The 17949-nt window shown below is 39.9% G+C and overlaps 1 protein-coding gene across 4 annotated transcripts in view; it reads left to right on the top strand.

The window, feature by feature from the left end:
* VEGFC (vascular endothelial growth factor C) overlaps positions 1–17949 on the top strand; it is a 43742-nt gene that overhangs the window by 14934 nt on the left and 10859 nt on the right. For 2 of the 4 annotated variants that reach the window (XM_081208980.1, XM_081208982.1), the window contains exons 2-3: positions 10142–10361; positions 16559–16749. In XM_081208980.1, the coding sequence (XP_081065106.1) occupies positions 10142–10361; positions 16559–16749 (411 nt within the window). Of the gene's footprint in view, positions 1–10138; positions 10362–16558; positions 16750–17949 lie in introns of all 4 variants that reach the window. The other 2 variants (XM_081208979.1, XM_081208981.1) reach the window with 1 other exon arrangement.

A 17949-nucleotide genomic window follows, 5' to 3' on the forward strand; every position in this document is an offset into this window, starting at 1 on the left:
TTGCATGGCAGAGAGGTGAGGGGCATCCATTCCTAGAAGCATTCTCTTACATACATTGGTCAATGGACAGCCCAGGCAACAGGATTCTATTGAGTCCTAGGGGAATCCTCTATACACAGGTATTGTATAGCTTCTTAATATTTATACATACAAATATACATATTTATACATAATTATAATTGATCAAAGCATTTCATATTCATTATCACAGTAAACTTGCAACACTCTTGTAAGATTGCTTAATTTTATTCTTTCTTATAAAGTAGAGCCTGTGAGACATGCTGAAGCACAACCAGAAAGTTCACGGTAGACCTGAGATTGACACTAGAAGCTTCCATCTCATAGCACAGGCCCCTAAGCACTCACCAGCTCTCATTCAATGATGCACTGGATGCTTCTGCCACAATTCCTGAATAGTGCAACTCGTACAGCACGTTGGCAACAAATATTCACACAATAGTGTATTGATCCATTGCTGAAACCCGATGCGTGCAATTTAAGATCAAGAAATTGTCTCTTCAGAGACAATTTTGCATCAAATTTTGCATCAAAATTAATTCTTTGTATATAGTGGGATAATTTATATTTACTTTGTATTTAATTGAACACCTAGAAGTGTATTGTGTTGATTCTGATAAGATTCCGTTTAGATTATTATCAGTTAGCACTAGTAGACACATCCATGGCACGAGACAACTGAAGAAGCCCAGAAAACTGTGCTCAGGGAGTGTGCCATCTACCAACCCCAACAAATTGGTCCCACCGGGGGCGAAACAGCAGCCTCTCAACTGCATGGACTGCTAGGGCGAAACGGGGATAGAACGCTGGCACCCTGTCCTCTTTATTACTTCATATGCTGCTTCATCAGCACCTCACAGCTACGGGAACAACGTTGAACTTACCCTTTTCTTGAACCTTCTTGAACTTATTTAAAAAACAAGAAAAAACGAAAAACTGAGGCAATAATTTGTAAGAACCTAGTAATATCTGAAATTGCAAGTTCACTTTATTTTAGACAGTTTGTAAGTTTTCATGGCATTTATTGTCTCTTTCTCACATTTGATAAATGTGTAAAATTATTTTGGAACAACTGTGTGAATGTTTGTTGCCAACGTGCTGTATGCGTTGCACTGTATGATTAACTGCACAGGTTGCACTTTTCTAAAAATTCCTGAATAAGCTAAGCACAAAGAGAACAAGTGCTATGTTACATTTACTATAGACATCATTTTTGCGGCGCCCATAATCTATTTTGGCATTTCATAACAGCCATGGTAGCTAGAATTCCTGGACTCATTATGTATGCCAAGCAAATGTCAGGAGGCAGGTGGCATAAATCTAATATACTAGTTGACTCAAATCTGTTTTCATGGTAATAGAGACTTCCTTTCTTCTTTGTCAAAATATTTTGAGTAATGGCTATATCTGATTGTTGTGGAAAGAAAGGAAAATATTGGTGCATTGCAGTTTTGATGTTATAAACCATTAAACAAATATATTTTGATCTTCAAAATGTTACATTCTGGCTAACTACTAAGTTGCATTTTTAAAATACATTTGTGTCCATATGTATTTCATTTCCCCTCTCCCTTGCATTTATTTATTTTATCTATCAAAAAAACACTAAATCTAATCCCTTTTGGGGTTTACTATTGACATGATAATTAATTGCTCCGTTTTCAAGTTCACTTTCATTTTTTTGAGAGGGGTACATTGCATCTATGCAAAATATTTTCATCAAAATAAACTCAATAAGGGAAATTAGAACAGGTTTGTGGAAGTGGCATTCACAGCAACAAGAAGTCTTAGTCATATGGAAATGTATGTAGTTTAGCAAATAAATTAGATATTATTTAATATTGGTTTGCATGTAATATTAAACTATGGCTTAGCATACATGCAAGGTTTTACAAACTTATGCGCTTTCCCCCTCCTTTCCTCTGGTACTGCTGCAAGGAGATAGGAAGTTTTTGCTTCTATCTTCAACTAACTGCAGTTACTCTTTGTGTCTGAAGCCAGATAAACTCTGATTTGTCTTAACTATAGTTCAAGGCATCATTCACCAACCTGGTGCGCTCCAGCTATGCTGGATGGGAGCTGTAGTCCCAAATATCTGAAGGACACCAGGCTGGTGAAGGTTTAGGGAAGGAAGGAAGCCAACTTCAAACCATAATTCATGATTGACTTGTTTCCTTAAATCATGGTTAGCTAAACTGTGGCCCTCCAGGTGCTGCTAGATTGCAACTTCCATCACACGAGGCCATTAGCCATGATGGCTGTGGCTAACGAGACAGCATCTGGAATGCCACAGGTTCACAACCTCTGCCCTAAACAACAAAAGTTTGCACAATAAACAACAAAAGCAAAAACTTAAATATCCTTCCCTCATCTGTGTTGGAGTAGGAAAGCCTACAAGCCTACAAAGTTTACTCAGCTCATTCCTATAGTGTCAAATGGTGGTTTAGCATTATGTTCAAAAGTTACCCTGTTATATTTACAGAATACATAAAATACACAGTCTTGTACAAGGAGGTCTTACAATTGGCATAAGATGAATAAAACAGAGAGTGCATTCAGACAGAAAAGGAAAGCTTGAATGCAAATGTTTCTATAGTTCAGAGAGTTAAGAATGAACCGTAAGCTCAAGTGATTCATATCTGTTTCTGCTTCTTCTCAACTTCACACACATGAAGATGTATTCAACCTATATCTTGGTAGGAACTCCCTCAGTTTGGGTCCCTCAGTGCTCTTTCCAACCTCTTTTAATGACATATTTATTCACTCAAGCCTTTGGGGGAAATTGAAACATCAGAGTATATTGTCTTTTGAGTTTCTGAGGTTAGACTCTCTGGATTAGTTTAATTTAACTTAATCTCCCCCCTCCCCTCCCCCCCAAAAATGTGGGCAGCTTATATTATCTGAAGATTTTGAAGTGGTTTGCAATCATAAAAATATAAGTACAATGTCAAATGATTTACATAAGAAAAAACACAAAGAAGCAATATCCCTATATATAAAAACAATATCAAATAAGGTCAGAGAGCATTACAAGGCTCATGGGTGGCGCTGTGGTCTAAACCACTGAGATTCTTGGACTTGCTAATCAGAAGGTTGGTGGTTCAAATTCGCGTGACGGGATGAGCTTCCATTGCTCTGTCCCAGCTTCTGCCAACCTAGCAGCTCAAAAGCACACCAGTGCAAGTAGATAAATAGGCACTGTTACAGCGGGAAAATAAGCTGTGTTTCCACACACTCTGGCTTCTGTTACGGTGTTCCATTGCACCAGAAACAGTTTAGTCATGCTGGCCACACAACCCAGAAAGCTGTCTGCAGACAAACGCCGGCTCCCTTGGCTTGAAGCAAGATGAGCACCTCAACCCCAAAGTCGCCTTTGACTGGACTTAACTGTCCAGGGGCCCTTTACCTTTAACCTTTTACAAAGCAGTATGAAATTACAATCAAACACATTATTGTATTGGACAAACTGGAACGTGTCCAGAGGAGGGCAACCAAAATGGTCAAAGCCCTGGAAACGATGCCTTATGAGGAACGGCTAAGGGAGCTGGGCATGTTTAGCCTGGAGAAGAGGAGGTTAAGGGGTGATATGATAGCCATGTTCAAATATATAAAAGGATGTCATATAGAGGAGGGAGAAAGGTTGTTTTCTGCTGCTCCAGAGAAGCGGACACGGAGCAATGGATCCAAACTACAAGAAAGAAGAGTCCACCTAAACATTAGGAAGAACTTCCTGACAGTAAGAGCTGTTCGACAGTGGAATTTGCTGCCAAGGAGTGTGGTGGAGTCTCCTTCTTTGGAGGTCTTTAAGCAGAGGCTTGACAACCATATGTCAGGAGTGCTCTGATGGTGTTTCCTGCTTGGCAGGAGGTTGGACTCGATGGCCCTTGTGGTCTATTCCAACTCTATGATTCTATTCATACAATTACTCATCCAATCTTACTATCCCATCCTACACAACCATTACAGTCATTCACTACCTCAGTTACTACCTAGTCACACATAAACCATTCATACTCAACAGGATTACAACCCACATACAAAGGATTGCTGCCAAGCATATAGATGCAAGTTTTTCTCCCCATCTCTAAAGCACTAATGGGCTCATGCCCCATACCCACCAGGCCATCTAATACTCCTCTCCTATCCCTTACTTGAGAGTGGCCCAGTTCTGTACCAGAGCAGTATTTCACCTGGGGGGTATCAAACTACTTGCATCCATTCAGTTCCAAGTACAGAAGCACAACATGGTACTGCACAACCATTTGTTTATTTAGCAGTGCAATGAGCAAATTGGCCTGCTCCGTCTTATGGTCCATTGAATACCTGTCAGTTAGCTCAGTTGGTTGGAGTGTGGTGCTTATGATGCCAAGGTCGCAGGCTCGATCCCTGTGCAGGCCAGCTAAATATTCCTGCATTGCAGGGGATTGGACTAGATGATCCTCATGGCACCTTTCAGCTCTGTGATTCTATGATATCTTGTTGGCCAGCATCTCATGCTCTGGCTGCTCATCCTTGGCTGAGACCTGCAGGACAAGATCCCTTTCAGATTTCCAGTTAGTAAGTGATCCTGGATATTTTTTTCCCTTGAAATGCACATTGAAGGAAGATTAGGATTAAAAGATGTCCTTATATGGACATACTCTCAGTTCCAGTTACTTCTTGTAGATATGCCTATTTCAAAAGACACATCACAAGAATGAGTGCATTTACGAAAAATAATGTGCAAACAAAGGTTGCAGGAGGAAGCCTGCAGGCAAATGTAGCTTTAAAAAAAAAAATCCCTGGCACCATTCTGCAATGCACCTTACTTTTTTCTGTGTTCAGAATGATCCTAAGTAACAAAAAATCACCATAAAACTTTCAAGAAATGCTGAAAAGATCCAGGAATGACACTTCCTTTTTGAGTAGCTTTCTATCCAAGGCTGGATCCAGATGGTAACTTTCTATGCTGATCTCCCATGGTATCTGGGGGTATTCCGGCCTTACACAGTTTTGCTTATACTGTACATGCAATGGCAAGAAACGTAACCCCTGCATAAGATGTGAGCTACCTGTATATCATCTGATTATAATAATTATATTCTACAGTTTGCCGGATTTGCTTTCAGCTATAAAGTAGGGAAATTACATATCTGTACAGAGAGGGGAATATATGATGTGACTATGCAGGTAGAATGAGATGCTGTATTTCTGATTTAGGTCTACTAGGTTGAATATATTAGCATATCTCATTTCTCTATTATTTTCTTATTTTGAGTGTGCAAGTAAACATGATGTTCAATTAAAGTTTTCCACAAACTCTTTCTTTGGTTTGTATGATGGGCAGAGCTTTAAATTACGGAAAATTGAAGAAATTTTTTAAATGAATTCAGCTGTTTCTTAAGTCATTTTGGTTATTACATGCAGGAAGCACAGTGACCACATAATATATTCAATGTGAGAACTTCTTAACATCTGGAATTGGACTTTTTAGCCATTGTAAATTAACAACTGACACACAGTGACCTTTTATAATATTTCTAGTGTCTGCCTGGAAGTTTCTCTCTGTGTAAAATGTTAGAAATTCTCATGGAAATATTTCATCTTAACTTGCTTCTTGGACTTTTTTACATGTTACACAAGAACCATATTTAACTGTTCTCAACTTAAGACCAGACTATTCTGTTTATATACTGGATTTGATAAATCATGTAGCTTATAGCATATTTAAGTGGAACACTTAAACAGAATTAGTTCTTGACTGAAACTTTGCACACACCCATAATACTTATAACCCTGAATTATAAAGAAAGATATGTTGTTTGAAATATCAAATTGTTGGACTAGACAGTCATGAAATAAAAATAAAACATATTAAAATATTTCAATTTTACCTTTTGTATGTTCCTTTACAGTGAAAATACTGGTAATTTGAACTGCAATAAATAGTAAAATAAAACTGAATTTCTCACATTTTTTCTTCAGAAAACATTTTTCTGTGAACACTGAAAAGTAAGATTGCAAATAGAGTGCCAATTTTAATACTGAAATGTTATTAAATAGCTACCTGTTAATGGAATGTAAATAGAAACATTGCCTAGCTTATGTTTCAGTGTGTAGGATATGTAGCACTTTCGATTACAGGACAGTGCTGCTGGAGAAGAAGGTTTAGAAGAGAGATTCTTACTCTCTTGTAGCAAAATGGCAATGTCTCCAACACATTAAAACTTTGTTAGATTTTATATCTGCCCTCATCCATCTTAAAACAAATGTTCCCCATTAAAATACTTAGGCTAGAATAAGTCACAAACACCTAGCTTTGCAAACAAGTGAAGATCTTGATGCAGATTATACAGTAAACCAGTCTCCATCCATTGGCAGTAAGATAAAGAAAAGGTTCCAAATGACTTAAAAGGAAAGAACTTGATTTCCTTACAAAAAGTATTATATAATATTTGGGTTAGCAATGATGTAGGTTGTAAAATCTCATTTAGAGAGATTTTATTCACTTGGTTTTCCTTCAGCTGGAAGCCATGGCTGCATGCCTCCTTGTTCAGATCTTGTACTGTGTAGAGATTACAAATGCCTATGTTAAAACCAGTTTTCTCCTTCATCTAATAGCCTTTGTATCATCATAGTGAAGGTATTTTAAAGTGAATGTATATATAAGCAGCAGTCTCAATATTCGCAGCAGATGGTACATTTACAAGAAGAAAGAAAATCCAATAACACTCGTGATCATTTCTAGAAGTACACAAAATACTTGGTTTTGCTTGTGGGAGTCTTTGATACTAATTTGTGTGGGAGGGGCAGATCCGTTCTAAATGGCCTGTGGATTGCAAGTTAAAATGTCATTGAAATGGCAAAAATATTTTTTCACTGTGCCATTCCTGATTATTTATTAGGTAACCTGTTTCTGCAGACATAGGGCCTTCTACAGCAAAAGACAAATCCAATAAAATGTCTTCCTTTTTATGTTTATGCTTGGCTTATCACTACCTTTACATTCCTTCTTACTTTTTGAGATGTTATTTGTGCACTGAATCATTGAGAGTGATGTTAATGACTTAATTTATGTTGTCATTATTGACTATTCTTTTCACTATTTTTGAACTGAGCCATTTGTTGGCTTGGCAATCCTTTATGTAGTTTTTTTTCTTCATGGCCTACTATGCTTAAATTTGAAATATTTGTTAGAACAAGGCAACATGACAAAGTAGGTGGTCTTCCAATTAATATTTCTGTTCAGATCTGTAAACTATACAAGGATTGTTTAACAGTTCTGAATCCATGCCTTATGGCATTATTCCATTTGTTTTGGAATAAAGTTCAGCATTTGCACTGGAACTTATTGCATGTTACTTATGGACTAAGGCGGGGGTGGGTTTTCTCCAGAATTGCTCTTTATATTTGCTTACTTCACATACTTTGATCGTCTCTTGCTAAACAGTTGGGCTATAGTTTACTTCTGTTTAGTCAAAAGTTCTAGTTATTACCATTCAAACACATGCCAGAGAAAGACTGTTGCTTATTAATTTATAGCATTTTATAAACAGTGGTAAGAAGTGAGATGAGCAACATTCATTTGAGATGTGGTCCACTAAATTATCACAGATTAAAATGTTATATAGTAAATAAGGATATTATCTTAATGAAAATATAATACAAGTACAGTGGTACCTTGGGTTACATACGCTCAGTGGCGTAGCGTGGGTTGTCAGCACCCGGGGCAAGGCAAGTAATTTGCGCCCCCTAACCTGTGGATTTGCGCCCCCTAACCCTAACCCCCAGATGTTGCGCCCGGTGTGGCCGGCCCCCCCCTGCACCCCCTACGCTACGCCACTGCATACGCTTCAAGTTACATACGCTTCAGGTTACAGACTCCGCTATCCCAGAAACAGTACCTCGGGTTAAGAACTTTGCTTCAGGATGAGAACAGAAATCGTGCTTCGGCGGTGCAGTGGCAGCGGGAGCCCCATTAGCTAAAGTGGTGCTTCAGGTTAAGAACAGTTTCAAGTTAATAACGGACCTCTATAACAAATTAAGTTCTTAACCCGAGGTACCACTGTATGTGAAAGATAATATTTTAATTGATGAAGAACAGATGCTTCCCTTTTATTAACACAAGCCACTATTTAAAGGTTTAAACAGCACTTGCATTCTGCCTTATGTCAAGTAACTGATAGCCTTCCATCTCACCACTGCAAGGCACTTTACCTCCCAAGTATGTGTCTCTGTAGGCAAGGAGAAGACCAGGCATATAGCTTGAGTTTTGAATTGTAATTGGGGAATAATATGTGGCAGAATAATTTTCACAGAAAACATTCCATTTCTAAAAATGCATTGTTACATAAAATTGTTAATAACATAATGATTGGATAAAATGGTTTTCAAAATTTTGCAGTTTCAAAATTGGGGTGGCATTGGAAGTTCAGAGCCAGCAGTGCAGTACTGCTCTCTTTCAGGACATGAATTACAGGTTCTCTCTTTGTCTGTGACTAAGCCAGCAACCAAGCCTGCTTCTCAGGACTTCCTTTTCTTCTCCAATGCCCTTCTTCTATCATTGTTGTCTTCTTCTGGTGGACTCCACAAACACCAAGCACCAACAGCTATAATTCTGTCTCTGCTAACCAGCAGCCAACCATATTTTGGCCCCTCTTGATACATTTCCATTAACCAATTTGTCCTGCATACAAGTAAATGAACACAAAGGTTTATAGACATCACTTTTTCATTAAAAGCTCTCACAACAAATCCTTGAAAATGAAATGTGCTGACAACTATGATCACTATAAATCCATTAAGTTGTATTATTGCATGTCACACCGTCAATTATGAGTTGCAGGCTCAGCCAAGTATTAAGTACTTTGACCTTTATAATTAATAATGGGCACCAGGGATGACTTAAAGAAAAAAGCCATGGTGTGAAAGTATAAACTACATTTAGTTTGTATTGCTAGATTGAGCAGATGTTTGAGCATTTATTTCATTAAGCAACTGAGGATTGATTTATTTTTACAGTTGCTGGGGTGTTTTTTTGGTAACAATATATACAATGAATATACTTTCCCCAATTATTCATGCAAAATAAACTTACTTGCACCTGAAGTAGCTTAAAACTAATTCTAAGCTCATCAGCCAACAAGGCTATTATATTATGACAAGATAGAATAAAGGAGAATTTCATATGTGACTGAAATTCCTTTAGGGTGAAGGCATTAAATATTTGAGACCATTACCTTGAAAAAAGTATTTTTTCCCCATGTTAATTGCATGACATACTGCAAATTCAAGGTTAGTCATTCCGGAGGACCGTTCTTAACCTGAAACCATTCTTAACCTGAGGTACCACTTTAGCTAATGGGGCCTCCCGCTGCCACCGGCATGCAATTTCTGTTCTCATCTTGGGGCAAAGTTCTTAACCTGAGGTACTACTTCTGGGCTAGAGGAGTCTGTAACCCGAAGTGTTTGTAACCCGAAGTACCACTGTATTAAAAGTATACAATGATATAGTTATAGAAAATGGAATAATGAAATTCAGAAAAGATCATTCACCTGCTTTTATTTCTTCCTCCCCTTGCTGCCTTTTTCACTGCATTGCCCCCCCCCCTCTCTCTCTCTCTCTCTCTCTGGTTCTTAGTTAATTTTTAAATGTTTCTTTTCATCAGATTAAAGTGCACTGTTTTTATGCTAAATCATTGCCATAGTGGGACACAAAATCAATGTTTGAAGGCTTTATAAGTTTAGGTGGCATTGCCTGCCTTGTTTCTAAATAAGCGTGCATAGAATTGGAGCCTAAGTGATATTGAATGAAGAATCTGTGTTTGTAGTTTATTCACATTTGCCTAAAACTAGATTTGGTGTTAGTGTTCATTTGTAAGTGTCCCCAATGGCAGTTTGTTTGGACCAATAATGGCAATATATTGGGCTAACAAAGTCAATATATTGTTTCCTCCTTGTACTTTCATAACAGCCTTAACAAAACTAAGAAGGTAGGAAGATAGTTAGACAGACTTAAATGAATTTTTGATAATGAAGTCTCTATAGGGAAAGAGACTTCCTTACTTGCTGTTGATCATATTAATATATATATATAAACATTTGTATAATGTGGAAAGTAATTATTTTTGCTCTTTTTTAGCAGACTCATGCAAGTAAAGAGTTGGAAGAGCAGTTGCGGTCTGTATCCAGTGTGGATGAACTCATGACAGTACTTTATCCAGAATACTGGAAAATGTTCAAATGTCAGTTGAGAAAAGGGAGCTGGCAACACAATAGGGAACAGTCCAGCTTCGATGCAAGATCAGAGGATTCAAATCCAGTAAAATTTGCTGCGGCACATTACAATCCCGAGATCTTGAAAAGTAAGTGTTGAAAATTTAATGTCCACCAGATACTGTAAATCAGTTTTTTAAAATTTAAATGCTGAAAACAAAACTGCTAAAATGTTATGTTAAAGCATAATTCAGCATAGTCAGAACCTCAAACCCCAGTGGCGTAGCGTGGGTTGTTAACACCCGGGGCAAGGCAAGTAATTTGTGCCCCCTAACCTGTGGATTTGCGCCCCCTAACCCTAACCCCCAGATGTTGCGGCCGGCCCCCGCTGCACCCCCCACGCTACGCCACTGTCAAACCCTCACTAATAACAAGAAATTCCATAACTGTTTGCAGCTTTTTGAGCTACCATATTTTCCTGTGTATAAATGCCCACATGTATAAGGCAACCCCCCTTTTTTAACCCAAAATCATGAAATCAGTATTTTAAACATCAAACAGAACAACTTTGCACCAGTACCAGCGTAGCAACCCCCAGTAGTGGGGGTCTGTGTTGGCAGCAGTGGAGCATGCCCCACCAACACCCGAGATCATCCAGAATTGTTCAGCTTTTTGGGGGAGGAAAAAACCTCCCTGTGCATTCACCATCCATGTATAAGAAAAACCCATTTTTGACTTTTCTTTTTGCAAAAAACATTGTCTTATACACAGAAAAATATGGTACATAGTGAAAAATAGGTGAGGCGTGCAGGTTTTTCCCAAGACGAAGATCAGCAACCTAGGCATGGCAGACAGAGTGAAATCTAAGCTAGGAAAAAGAGGGCAGACCAAATGTGAAGTACACTGCTCACCTGGCAGTTTGTCTGACAAATTATTCAGACCAAAGAAGCAGGAAGTATTATCTGCTGATATCTAGGAGTCACATGATTTGACAGGTGTACCTCCTGATGCAGTCTCTGGATGTAACAACTTAATAGAGCAATGCTAGCTCCCTGCTGCCACTGCCATGTGTGTTCTTGGTGGTAGCAGTTAAAGGGAATAGGGCAGTCAGATAGGGCCCTATTCATGCTCCAGTTGCAGGCTGGCACAGCAATTGGGCCCACTGGCAGGGATACTACCAGCAGTTTCGTGGACAGAAGTGGGAGGTTGCACTTGTAGGAGGCCAGCTGATGCAGCACAACCACCCACCCAGTCCAACATTAAGGGGTTAAAACTGCAGCCTTAGTTTTGCATCCCAGTCCTAGACTAGGAGGAGGATTTATCATCCCATTCCAGTTTGGATAGCTAGCTTTAGACTTGTGGAAAGTTACAACAAGGAAGCCTTTATCTGGAAATAGGTCTGGATCTATAGTACTTTCATTCCAGCCCTGTTTTTTTGTAGTCTCTGTGCAGGCACATATATGGGTTCTGCAGCTGAGCAAAGCACCATTTGGAAACTTTCTAGAGCTCATGGCCAGAAGCTGGTGTCATGCCCACCCCCACCCATTCATCAGAAGCTGTTTTCTAATCATGCCTTGAGTTTGTGGCTTCCCACTCATTTCTCTTTTGACTACCACAAAGGCAACAAAATGGAAAATATTCTCAGGAAATTGCTCTTCATTGAATTCTGTTACGTCCTTCCTTTCACCCTATTTTAGTAAAAAAAAAAAAAAAAAGCTTCTTTATGCTTTTGCTTTCTAACTTTTTTAAAAAATAATCACTAGCTACATTTATATTTGGTAGTATTGCCCTTGCATTTTGTCCCCATGCACCTATGGTGCAGCTGATCTCTCTTAAGAAGTGCTGAAATTGTGGGAGGAAGATTCCCACCTCTGATAGCAAGCTGTTTAAAGCAGGATAATAACTGCTATCTGATCAGTTTAGGAAGCTAAACAGTTGATTCCTGTTCATTGCCAAAACTGCACTAAGCAAGCTCATAGGAATTGCTGTTCTTATCTATGTGGAATGAGCTTTGCAGACCACAAAAAGTATGGTACCCAAGACTTCCTACATAGAGACAACATATCTGTCCCCAATCTCAGTTTATCCACTGTCTCTACTAACCTTCTGACCCAGGTGTCAGTTCATCAGTCTCTGCTTACCAATAGACTTAAGGACAAAGACTGAAAAGGAAAGAATTGAGCCCATAGAACTGGTTTCATCCAAAAAAGGTTTCTCGTTCATGAATCAAAGGAAAAGCAGCATTACAATTATACTACTATCATCCTAAACCACTTGCCTCAACACAAGTAGCAAGCCCTGCACCACTTCCAAGTTTGGCCTTGCTGAAACTCCTACCGACGTGCTGACTGCTCTTGTTCAGAACATCTCATCTTGAACCCTAACTCTGGACCCTGAGACTACAGCTTCAGTTTCAATATCAGTGCCACTTCCTGCAACAGTATCCTGTTTTATTCCTTCAATTCTAAAAACTTCCAGTACTAGTGGTATTGGCTTCAACATAATCATTCCCTATTCCCTATTAATATTGGAATCAATATTGGAAAGAGACAAGCTGACACAAACTTGTTCAAGTCCTTGAACCTTTGATATCTGCTTCAGTCTCTAGGGTTATCCCCTGATGGACCTTTTCACCATCTCTAAATACCATTAATTCTGCAGCAGAGCAGATCAAGATCCCCACCACTGAAAGAACCTCTCTATATATCTTCCTGCACTTTTGTATCATTCCAAGAGTGCTACATATTGTGTCACTCAACGGGACAAACTGCATCCCCATTGACCTTAGTGCACCAAAATGCACTAATGATGAGCCTAACAGCCTGAATATACAGCTTCCTTAGGGCTCTCTAAAATGCTCCATGATATTCTTCCATGAGGCAATCCTATACAATGAAATAGATTCAATTCTTATTACTTTTGCAAACTCCACTAATCATACTTCAGATTATATGCTCAACCTGCTGTTCAGGTTTTAGCTATTCTCAACATCTGGGTTCTTCATTACACCATCCTATTGAAGTAATGTTAAGTGTTTGCTCATTCATTTGTTACATTTTCCTTTAAAGGTCTTGACAGTTTACAATTCCCAGTATCAGTGTCCAGTCCTGGAGTTTCCCTCAGTTCTTACTCTGCTGGTGTGAGCTTCCCTGAATTCATTTCAGCTTCAGGATGTGTTCTTCTTAAGAATCTTTTTTGGTGAACACATGTTGGCAAGGACACTTGGTGAACAATGTGCTCTGCATTTTGATTCAACTTATTGCTGGTAAAATGCAGTCTTGACTATGCTACCACTCAGTGGATTTGTAACTGGCTGACTGACCGAACCCAAAGGGTGCTCATCAATGGTTCCTCTTCATCCTGGAGAAGAGTGACTAGTGGGGTGCCACAGGGTTCTGTCTTGGGCCCGGTCTTATTCAACATCTTTATCAACGACTTGGATGATGGACTCAAGGGCATCCTGATCAAATTTGCAGATGACACCAAACTGGGAGGGGTGGCTAACACCCCAGAGGACAGGATCACACTTCAAAACGACCTTGACAGATTAGAGAACTGGGCAAAAACAAACAAGATGAATTTTAACAGGGAGAAATGTAAAGTATTGCACTTGGGCAAAAAAAAATGAGAGGCACAAATACAAGATGGGTGACACCTAGCTTGAGAGCAGTACATGTGAAAAGGATCTAGGAGTCTTGGTTGACCACAAACTTGACATGAGCCAACAGTGTGACGCGGCAGCTAAAAAAGCCAATGCAATTCTGGGCTGCATCAATAGGAGTATAGCATCTAGATCAAGGGAAGTAATAGTGCCACTGTATTCTGCTCTGGTCAGACCTCACCTGGAGTACTGTGTCCAGTTCTGGGCACCACAGTTCAAGAAGGACACTGACAAACTGGAACGTGTCCAGAGGAGGGCAACCAAAATGGTCAAAGGCCTGGAAACGATGCCTTATGAGGAACGGCTAAGAGAGCTGGGCATGTTTAGAGAAAGAAGAGGAGGTTAAGGGGTGATATGATAGCCATGTTCAAATATATAAAAGGATGTCATATAGAGGAGGGAGAAAGGTTGTTTTCTGCTGCTCCAGAGAAGCGGACACGGAGCAATGGATTCAAACTACAAGAAAGAAGATTCCACCTAAACATTAGGAAGAACTTCCTGACAGTAAGAGCTGTTCGACAGTGGAATTTGCTGCCAAGGAGTGTGGTGGAGTCTCCTTCTTTGGACGTCTTTAAGCAGAGGCTTGACAACCATATGTCAGGAGTGCTCTGATGGTGTTTCCTGCTTGGCAGGGGGTTGGACTCGATGGCCCTTGTGGTCTCTTCCAACTCTATGATTCTATGATTTGAATGGCGACAGAGAAAAGTTTGTGGTTTGTCCTCCTTTAGATTGTTTCACATTTTCTTCTCCAAAGGGACTTGATGGTTCCAGTCCTGTGGATTCATTGTTCCAGTCTTGTCTGTACATAGATGATTGGAGGGGTTTTAGTTTTCTATCTGGACAGAACAGTTGTTTTTTACAACAACATAAGCATTTTTTTTTCTTGCTATGAGAATCTGAAAAGGGCCTTTTGTGTTTCTTCCCAATAGTGTTCATTTCCCCAGATGCTGCTACCTTTTTTCTAGGGTATTTCATTACATTACGACGGATGGCGCCTTGTACGCCTCCTTCTGGCATCTCTTGCAGCCAAGCTGGTCCCAAGCATATTGTTCTGCTTTCCTTTGGACTATATCAGCGAGGCCGAGAGAGGGCTCTTGTCGTCTGGGCAGCCCAGGATATCCATCCACAATGCCCAGGCTTGCGCCCCAGGTAGGTCACGTCAGTGCTGCTATTGCAGCAGTTTGACTTCATCCCCAGAAGTCCACTCCATTGTCTCTTGAGACAGATGGATGCCAACAATATTAACAAAACTCTGCAAAGTGGCTATATTGTTCTACCTTTCCACTTTAATAAAGCATTATGTGTTGGAAGTGAAAATAACCTCTCACTCAATCTTTGGGAGAGCTCTTCTGGACAGCCCCCCCCCCCCCATAATAACACCAGCGCTTCCTTCCATGTATGTTGGCTGCTAGTCTTCCATATGTGTAGCTGCACAGAGTCTATGAAGAAGAAAAACACGTTGCTTACCTGTAACTGATGTTCTTCAAGTGATCATCTGTGAAGTCACAATCCACCCTCCTTTCCCACTGCAGGTGCCTCCTTTCTTTTGGTGGGATATTCTCACAACAATCATGAAGAAACTGAATAGAAGTGCACGTACTGCCCCTTCAGGCATATGTAAAAGAGATATATCTCCCTTTTGAGGGTTAGGGGCATGAGCATCAGCTCTCAGGCTTGAGTTCTAGAAAGTTCCAGGATGGTGCTCTGCACAGACACAGATCCCCTTTTTGTGACTACATATATGACCACTCAAACAACATCTGTTAAAGGTAAGCAACATCAGTTTTCTTCTCTTCTGTAGATTTTTTTCCAGCTAGGTTTTCTCACAACTATTGAAACCTTGCTAAGGAACCATTCAATAATCATTTCTAAGTGCTAGAAACCCACGAGCAAGTATTTGGTTGGTTATTTCAAGCCAGTAGGTGATTCCTCACCTCTAATGCTCCAAGGCATATCTACCTCTGTTCTCTGCCATTCCATCTGTCAGATTTTCTTTCCTTCTCGGAATCCTCCTTTTTGGCCTTCCCTTAATTTATGTGACTTGCCTTCTGATACTCTTTCATTGGTCTCTAGCTGCCATACCTCTCTCTTCTTTATTGCTCCTGTTTCTTCTTCCTATTCTTCCCTAAATCCACCTGCAAGCCCCACCCCCTGCTTGCTCTGCCCTTCTTTAGATCCCCAGTGCCTTTTCTAGAGACTATTCTAGCCTGCTCCACAAAGCATTTGCGCCAGTGTCTCAAGCGTACCTAAGGACTTATCCCCACTTACCTTTTGTCCTGCTGTTTCCAGGTACAGGTCCATGCTTTAAAGCTCCATCTCCAAGCGCTCTTCTTTCACCCTGGAGTTTTCCCCACAAAAAAACCCCACTTTTAAAGCTGAAGCACAACAAATGACAATCCAGGTTTTCCACAATTCAGCTTTAAAGAGTGGGTTTGCACGGGGAAAGCTCTGGAGGTTAGTGTGGATAAGCCCTGGTAATAAGACTACTGTTAGAGAACTAGCATTAAACAACTCTGATATTTTTATCGTTGTTGCTGCTGTTGTGTTTGCTTTTTACAGAACTGAGTTTCTATATAAACATGGTCCATTTAATAAGCAAGTTTTAACTACTTTCAGGGGAATCTGATTTTGAACTATTAAGAAAACCTGTGTTATAACTTATGAGCTTTCCCTGTAACTTGGCAGGTATTGATAATGAGTGGAGAAAAACTCAATGCATGCCACGTGAGGTATGTGTAGATGTGGGGAAAGAGTATGGAGCAACAACAAACACCTTCTTTAAACCTCCATGTGTGTCCATCTACAGATGTGGAGGTTGCTGCAATAGTGAAGGGCTGCAGTGTATGAATATCAGCACAAGCTTCATCAGTAAAACGGTAGGTTGTTATCTCAGCTACATTCTGGGTTTGTTTTAAGCTCTAAGTGTCTGCATGTGGTTGAAATATGCACTGAAATTTGGATCTGCTTTAAAAGGAATACATTGTTCTGTTGTTTACATTGTAAAATATAATATGAATGCATTTGTTGTAGAAGTATAAGAATCCCAACATTCTGTCCCGATCTCCGAGCACTATATCATTATTTTGGGACCAAACAAAAGCCTAATTTTATTATTAATTAATACTAACACACACGCAATAAGCAGGGTGACATTGAGTAGCCCCTTCCTCTGGCTACCATGTGACCAAGCAAACACTTAAAGGAAAGGGAAAGCCTTCAAACATACATTTCCTGTATGTTTTCATTTTGTGCACAGTTTCCCAGCATGGTCCCACTTCCCCACATGTTAGTATTAATTGTGAGAAGAATGTCCAAATATGGCCAATAATGTGACATTATTTACATCATTCGCCTTGTACGGCTGGTTTTTTTGTAACTAGGCAGTTAATTGCTATTTTCTTTGGGACTCGTATAATGGTGGCCGCTTTCAAACACAATGGAACATAAGCGGTTTGCAGAGAGATGTTAAAAATCCTCGTCAAGACCCCTGCTAATTGATCGTCACAATCTTTTACCACTATTTCCAGAACCCATCTGGGCTAGCAGCTTTGCTGGGATTCACCGCCCGCAATGCAGCTTTCACTTGATGGTCATATAAAACAAGCGGCTGTGAATTTGTAGGCTGGCAAACAGGAGCCAAGATATCTGCTCTTTTTGCCTCATAGCGGGTGAAGTAGATGTTCAGCTCCTCTGCCAACATATCATTGGCCGTGACCATGTTTGTCATATTGCCTTTATAGTTGGTTAGGTGCTGCAATCTTCGCCACACTTGTTTCGTATTGTTCTCAGCTAAGCAGTTCTCAACCTTGAACTTATATTGTTGCTTTGCCGCCTTGATGCCTTTCCTAAGCTTTATTCTTGCCTCTCTATATGTGTCTATGCTCCCTGCCTTAAAGGCAGTATCCCGGGCTTTCAAGAGTGACCTAACTTCAGCAGTCATCCAGGGTTTGCTGTTCCCATAAACTCCAATGCTCCTCTCTGCCGTTACATTGTCGGTGCACACTTTAATATAGGAAAGTACAGCATATGTGTATTTGTGCAGATCTTGATGTTCAAACACACTCCAATCAGTACTT

The sequence above is a fragment of the Podarcis bocagei genome, assembly GCF_964188305.1.
Source record: "Podarcis bocagei genome assembly, chromosome: 9".
Taxonomy (NCBI): Eukaryota; Metazoa; Chordata; class Lepidosauria; order Squamata; family Lacertidae; genus Podarcis; species Podarcis bocagei.